This window comes from Tripterygium wilfordii, chromosome 12 (assembly GCF_013401445.1).
Source record: "Tripterygium wilfordii isolate XIE 37 chromosome 12, ASM1340144v1, whole genome shotgun sequence".
Lineage (NCBI taxonomy): Eukaryota > Viridiplantae > Streptophyta > Magnoliopsida > Celastrales > Celastraceae > Tripterygium > Tripterygium wilfordii.
This window is the reverse complement of record NC_052243.1, coordinates 11,313,259-11,320,889: the sequence shown is the minus strand read 5'-3', so window position 1 is coordinate 11,320,889 and position 7,631 is coordinate 11,313,259. Positions and strand designations below refer to the sequence as shown.

Sequence of the window (7,631 nt, the reverse complement as noted above, 5' to 3'; positions counted from 1 at the left end):
CCTATAAAAACATAATCACACTGAAGTGGGTAAAAATTGTCAAAGTAGAAAAGTGGATGCCATATTAAAACTTACCCTTGTAATGCCGAGAACATCCATAGATAATGAAACGTTTTGGAATTGAACCCATTAGTAATCGTCAATCGGGGCCTCCTTTGTGAAGGGAAGGTGCCAAAATCTTTGGCATTCAAAGAAGCATTTGATGGAGAATCACTTTGGCCTCTCCTTAGCAAGTGCCATGCAAAACAGACCAAACTTCTCTGGTCAAAGATTAAGAAGAGTTCAACTCCCACCTCTTCCAAATATCAAAAAGGAAAGGGAAAAAGATAAATCAGGCTTGGGAAATAAAATAAACATGGATGTTGCAATAACTGTTAAAAGCAAGAAACAGAGAGCAATTCATGAACAATTAGTGATCTGCTGTCTGCAAAATGCTTCAGACATTTTTCAACGACTTGGCTGCAAAATTTCTGCAATGAGAGCTGTTCATAGTGCCCACTAAACTCAGAAATCAAAATAGTGAAGGCAGCGTGGATTCTTTAGCTCTATAATATACTGAATGACAATTTCTGCAACAGAAAAAAAAAAGGAGTTTCATAATCAAATAGAGCCAAACTGAACCATGCAACATAATGAATTAAAATTTAAAAAACAAAAAACAACCATTCTGACAAAATTGCTATTCTGTGTCTGTATATAATGCATTCTAAATAACAAAGAAAACATAATAAATAAATTTTGTAATCTTTATTCATTGGAGTGGATTGCTTCAAATGTTGATCGTTGCATAGACTCAAGATTTTTTTTTTCATTTGGATTTTTCTCTTAAAATTGTGGTGCTTGGTTCTTATTTGTTATTGTGCAATTGTTTCTTAAAGTAGATTAACTAGTGTGTTATCACACGTATTTTCATATTCCAATAATCTTAACGATATTCTAATATTGTTATACAACAATGAAATTCATACGATAAAAAATAATGGATTTCACTTGAAAAACAATGAATTTCAATTACGAAGCAACGCTTTGAAAACTGTTCCTCTTCAAATTTGCCCAACATGACCTATACCAATTAAGTAATTAACATCAATCCTTCTAGTAAAGAAACTTGGTGAGTTTATTTTCATGGAGGAGAACCGATTACATGCTTCAACTATATACAACAATACATAACGGATATAAAACAAGGAACTGACAATTAGTACACTGAGACAGACTGTCATAGCACGTGTCCGTTGAGAGGGACGAACACATTTCAAATAAATAAAATACTACTTAATTGGGCCTAACGCAGCTGGGCTTTATTTTGTATGGGCTGGACCTGCGTTGTCTACTTTACGTAGAGCCAGCGGGTACAGCAACGAATCCTAACGAATAAAAAATGTGAAATAATTATCCTAACGAATCCAACATATTATATTTTTTTTGTTCAAAACAAAAAATAAATTCAACATAAAAAATACATAACAATTCTAGATCATCAGATATAAACTCAAAACATTTTATTTTTCGATTACAATGAATTTGACTCTTATTTATAACAAAAAATATATTGTTGAATTCGTTAGATCGAATATTATATATTTATAATTTTTTTAAAAAAATAAATATCTTTTAGATCCCGAAACGCAAGAGGGGCTACATCGGATGTATTGTAGTTACATCCACATAGAACTCCATCAAAGCCTTTAAAGTTTTCAACTCCATCTCTGCCCACATAAAAAAATCCATTTCGCATGAGCTTCATATTAACATCCATCTCACTACCACTCTTCTTTTTTTTCCCCTTTAATGCTGGGGTGGATTAGTTCTAAAATAATATTACATTGATAAACAACTCATAAATCTACATAAACAATTTTAGTTAGGCCGCACTTTTAATCAAACACTTGGACCGACCACTTAGTTAAATTAATCCATTTTTAAAAATATGAGTCAAAAAAATGTTATGGACCGATCACTTAGTTACAGTTGAATAATATTTGAGGCTAAGGGAAGTGCCCAATGACCAAAAAATAAACCTAGGTTATCAGTTTGCTATTCGCAAACATACTTACCATTAAGCTAAATAACACGAACAAAAGCTATATAAATAGAATACACTTTTCAATTCAATCAATAGACAATAATGAAAGTCTGCTCGTTCTTAGAACAATACCAGTCAAGTCAAGCCAACGAAAACGGCCAATAATGTCCAGAGATAGTTAATGCGTCAAAGACCTCGCTGATAAGGTTAATAGTATTATTTTTCTTTGAATTAATGATCTACAGAACCTTTTATCCTCACTACATGCATGCATCATGCGACCTTGTCTGAACCACCCACATGCCTACAAATTAAGTGCTCTTTACACAAGTGGAAATTTATAAAATATAAACACAATTTTAAAAAAGGGGGGACAAAGGCCATTAAAGACGTTGAGAGATGGAATTGAAGAGGCTGAAAATAATACCACCTGCTTTCATTAATTCATCTTGAATTCACTTAAAAGCAGAATTCAAGAACGACCATTGAAAACTGATGTAGAAGAAATTGCAGTTGCATTCTATGAATTTTGGGATTGAAAACAAGGGTTTTAACGATAGAGCTTGAAGAGCTCATAACTTTCAATCCGAAAAGAGTTATGGGGCCCATAATATGTTTTTGAGAAGGGAATTTTGTGCCCTACACAAAATTGTCACGTTTAAATGGTCTACACAGCACTTCTATTTTACTGCACGTAATTTTCCTTATTTAATTCGGTTTCCTTTGTTTATTTTTCTAATTGGTTTAGAGTTTATTTTCTAGTATTCTAATAGGTTTATGATTTCTTTTCTAGTATAAATACTCCTTTAAGTTGTAATTCCGAATACACTTGAATTTTAATGGCATAATACCAACGAGAATTGTTCTCTAGTTCTTTGAGTTTATTTGTTTTGGAGGTATTGACGACGATCATACATTTGTCAGTTTTCATTGTGCGTTAAAAACCCATGCCTCGCTTTCTTAAACATCTCTTTCTTCTGTTCAACACTTAATTATAATTAAGGGACAAGAAAAGATAAGTAGGGAATAGGACCAACGATTTAAATAATTTAGAAGTCGATCTTGACGAAACTTGCCCAAAAATCACTTCCATCTATACAGTACGTAATTATAATTCAGAGTGGAAAATTCAGGGAATAGGACCAACGACTTGACACTCGAGAGATATGAAAGGACAAGTAGGGGACCCTCTATGAAATCTCTGATAATAATGGGGTGTGAAACTCATGGCACTATAAAATGGGGTTTCAACCCATGGCTTTGCATTACACTGCAAAAAATGGGGAGAAAGGAAAATTTGTGTTTGGAGAAGTCACTCTCCCTCTTTGTCCTCATTGTTATGCTGCATAACTCACTCAATGTTGCTTCTGACTCTATTGATGAAGCCAATGCTCTTCTCAAATGGAAAGCCAGCCTTCCTAATCAAACCCAATCTAAATTAGCTTCATGGTCTCTCCTTCCTAAAAATTCCACTGTCTCCCAACCATGCACTTGGTTTGGAATTTCTTGCGAAGATGGAAGTATCAATAGACTCAATCTCTCAAATTCAGGTAATGAAGGCACACTCGATGAATTTTCATTTAAATCCTTCACTAATCTTGCATACGTTGATCTAAGCATCAATGGCCTTAGTGGTTCCATTTCACCCCAAATCAGTCAGCTAACAAAGCTCATATATCTCGACTTGTCGAGTAATCATTTTTCTGGAAATATCTCACCTCAGATTGGCTTGCTTACTCATCTTGAGGTTCTGCATCTATTTGAAAATCAGTTGAATGGCTCCATTCCACCAGAGATAGGAAATCTAAAATCACTTTATGATCTACAGTTGGGCCATAATCAACTCAATGGTTCTCTTCCAGCTTCCCTTGCCAATTTAAAAGACTTGGAAATTCTTTTTCTCTGTGACAACAAACTTTCTGGTTTCATTCCTCAAGAAATAGAAAATCTCACAAAGTTGACTAAGCTGGCATTAGATAGTAACCAGTTCACTGGTTACCTGTTAGAAAAGATTTTTCATAGCAGAATACTTCAACTCTTCTCTGCAGCTGACAACAATTTCACAGGTCCTATACCCAAAAGCTTGAGAAACTGCACAAGTTTGGTTCGATTGCGCTTGGAAGGAAATCAACTAGTTGGAAATGTATCAGAAGCCTTTGGAGTCCACCCAAATCTAACGTTTATTAATATTAGTGACAATAAGTTTCATGGTGAGATCTCATCTAAATGGGGAAGATGTCCAAAATTAGTCACCCTACGAATTTCTAGAAACAATATTACTGGAAGCATACCACCTGATATTGAAAACATCAATCATCTGCATGAACTTGATTTTTCTTCCAATCATATAGTTGGGGAGATTCCAAGGGAACTCGGAAGGTTGACTTCCTTATTCAAACTGTGTTTGAATGGAAATCTACTCTCTGGTAGCGTACTTCCAGAATTTGGATCATTCACTAACCTTGAGTATCTAGACCTGTCTTCAAATAGATTGAGCCATTCAATACCAAATCAACTCGGGAATCTCACGAAGCTAAACTACTTAAATTTGAGCAATAATCAATTCAACCAGATAATTCCAGTTCAGTTGTTGAAGTTAGTTCACCTTTCCCAACTGGACCTAAGGAATAACTTGCTTATCGGTAATATACCGTCTGAAATAAACTCTTTGGAAAGCATTGAGAAGCTTAATCTTTCCCATAATAATCTCTCTGGAGGCATTCCTTACAGCTTCAATAATATGCATGGCTTGTCCTACGTTGACATATCCTATAATGAGTTGGAAGGTCCTATACCAGACAGCAGAGCATTTCGAGATGCTGGCTTTGAAGCACTGCAGGGAAACAAAGGATTGTGTGGTGATGTCCAAGGACTAAAACCATGCAAACTAGACAACACGAAGAAGAGCAAAAAAGTCATGTTCTTAATCATATTCTTCCCTCTTTTAGGAGTACTTTTATTTCTACTTGCTCTTTGTGGAATTTTCTTCATCAGAGGAAAAAGAAAGGGAGATCCTCAAGCTGAAAAAAGTAGCATGCCTAATAAAAGTGTCTTTTCCATATCAACATTTGATGGAAAGATTATGCACGAAGAAATCATCAGAGCAACCAAGGATTTTGATGCCTCACATTGCATTGGAAAGGGTGGATTTGGAAGCGTCTACAAAGCAGAGTTGCCATCAGCTGGCATTGTGGCTGTGAAGAAACTTCATTCGTCGTGTGACAGTCATTATACATCCCAAAAGGAGTTCTTGAATGAGATAAGGATGTTATTGGAGATACGACATCGAAACATTGTGAAGCTTCATGGGTTCTGTTCGAGTGCTCGATACTCATTTCTAGTCTATGAATACCTTGAAAGGGGCAGCTTGACCTCAATCCTGAGCAAAGGAGCAGCGGCTAAAGAATTAGATTGGAATAAGAGAGTGGAGATTGTTAAATGTATTGCCCATGCCCTCTCTTACATGCATCACGATTGCTTTCCTCCAATTGTCCATCGAGACATTTCAAGCAACAATATTTTGTTGGATTCCAACTATGTGGCTCATATATCAGACTTTGGTATCGCTAAGCTTCTTAAACCTGACTCATCTAATTGGACCGCATTTGCTGGCACATATGGATATGTTGCTCCAGGTACGCAGGTAACATATTCCATTGTTCTATTACTTCAAACAATCGAAAATTTGTTGAATTTATTTACATTTTTATGCAGAACTTGCTTACACGATGAAGGTAACCGAGAAATGTGATGTGTATAGCTTTGGGGTAATAGCACTGGAAGTGATCAAAGGAGAGCATCCCGGTGACATCATCTCTTCTATATCCTCCACTTGGACTGAGGAGAACACGCTGACAGAAGATATTTTGGACCAACGCCTTCCACCTCCTTCACGTAATGTTGTGCGTGAACTAATAAATGTGGTGAAAATAGCAACTCAATGCTTGAATCCTAATTCACAATCTAGGCCAACAATGGGTATGATTTCCAAGCTATTTTTGTCCTCATCAATAGGTAAAAGAAAGAGATTATACCAATCATGAACATTTCTTGTTATTGGGCGTCGCTTGTTATAAGTTTTTAGGACCTGTAAGGCCCTTCCTGTGTTATGGTGGCTGGTTGCATTATATTTTGTTCTTGGTCAAAGTTACTATTTAACATTGACCAAGTTTATTATAATGTGTGTGGTTGTAAGTTGACCAAGCTTATGTTTCTGTAATGATGTTGGTATAGAGTAATACGACAGATTGAATGATGGAACCAACTCTCTACACTTCTTCATAGTATCTTTTTTATTGTGTCTGTTCAAGTGCTTTCTCTTCCTTCAACATCAAGAGAAGCCCTACTATTTGACAATATTTGACAGTAGTAACGGAGCTTCTAAGTTTCTTAAAGGACCTGTGTAGAAGGAAAATCATGATAATTTAGAGTTCTTAACGGAATTTCTTGATAATTCTACATCTAGCGGTTAAGATAGATAATATCAGTCATCAGTAGCCAACACAATTTCATCGTCAGTTCAATGTGAATTAACCTTCGTCACGCACTGCTATAGGTTTAGCTAACCTGTTTTTTGGAGCTCTTCCTTGCAGTACCAAGTTCCTCCGTAAACAATTTCCATGCACCCTATAGACAATACACTGAAGTGGGTAAAAAATGTCGAACCAGAAAAATGGATGCAACCCCTGCAGTGCCGAGAACATCCATATATATAATGAAACCAGGGATGTCGTCCTTGGGGCGGGTGAGACGGCCGGTCACCAAGACCCCCAAAACCCTAGGCCCATATTTTAGAAAAAATATTGGACTATTAATATTATAGTAGTCATAAGAAATGCTAAATGAGTTGGTTATATTATCTATTGAAAGTGATTGCCCGAAAAAAGTTGATTACACCAACATAATTAGTGATTTTACATTTTAAAATATTATAATATTCATATTTTTAAATAATATGGGACATTAAATTTTTTCTCAAATGACCCATTTTTAAAAGTTCGTCCGGGCCCTGGAGGACTCCGGTATGAAACGTTTTGGAACTGAACCCAGTAATCATCCTCATTTAGTGCCTCCATTGTGAGGGGAGAGAGCCAAAATCTTTGGCATTCGGAGAAGCATTTGACAGAGAATCACTTCTTTGGTCAAAGGTTAGGGGTTCGATCAACTCCCACGTCCCCAACTATCCATAAGGAGAGGGAAAAACACAAATCAGACCTGGGAATAAAATAAACTTGCAAAGGCGATATCCAAACATCCAGTTTACAAAAACTCTGAAACAGATCATGGAAGTTCAGAGCAACAACATGAAAACAGAATACTACATTAAATATCTAATTTGGATGCTTTCTTTCAATGCCACAGCAAGTAAAGCTGCTGGTCGTGGTAAAATTTCAGGAGTTGGTGCAAAGATATCATGTCCACTGAATTCCCTAAATTTAGCATCAGAAAGCTACCTTTCAACCGGATTCGGATGCATCATTTTTCACCATTGGCTGCGAAAATGCCACTTCCAGTCATCTCCTTCATTTTTTACCGTGAGCAAGGTTTCCTGGAAATAGGGAAGTGGACAGTTTTAGAAAACAAAGATACATATTGAACACCAAAA

The 7,631-nt window shown here is 36.1% G+C and overlaps 1 protein-coding gene across 1 annotated transcript; it reads left to right on the top strand.

The window, feature by feature from the left end:
• The first annotated feature begins 202 nt into the window (after positions 1 to 202).
• On the top strand, positions 203 to 6,389 carry LOC120010569 (MDIS1-interacting receptor like kinase 2-like). The gene is made up of 4 exons (XM_038861351.1): positions 203 to 491; positions 3,160 to 5,661; positions 5,741 to 6,040; positions 6,337 to 6,389. Exons 1-4 carry the CDS (start codon positions 203 to 205, stop codon positions 6,387 to 6,389), a joined length of 3,144 nt encoding a protein of 1,047 aa, XP_038717279.1.
• Positions 6,390 to 7,631: the final 1,242 nt, after the last annotated feature.

Excerpts from the sequence above, each read along its gene's own strand:
- LOC120010569 (XM_038861351.1), top strand. The coding sequence starts at position 203 with ATGGAGAATCACTTTGGCCTCTCCTTAGCAAGTGCCATGCAAAACAGA. Across the intron at positions 5,662-5,740 it reads ATATGGATATGTTGCTCCAG|AACTTGCTTACACGATGAAG; the intron begins GTACGCAGGTAA and ends ATTTTTATGCAG. Across the intron at positions 6,041-6,336 it reads ATTTTTGTCCTCATCAATAG|TGCTTTCTCTTCCTTCAACA; the intron begins GTAAAAGAAAGA and ends TGTCTGTTCAAG.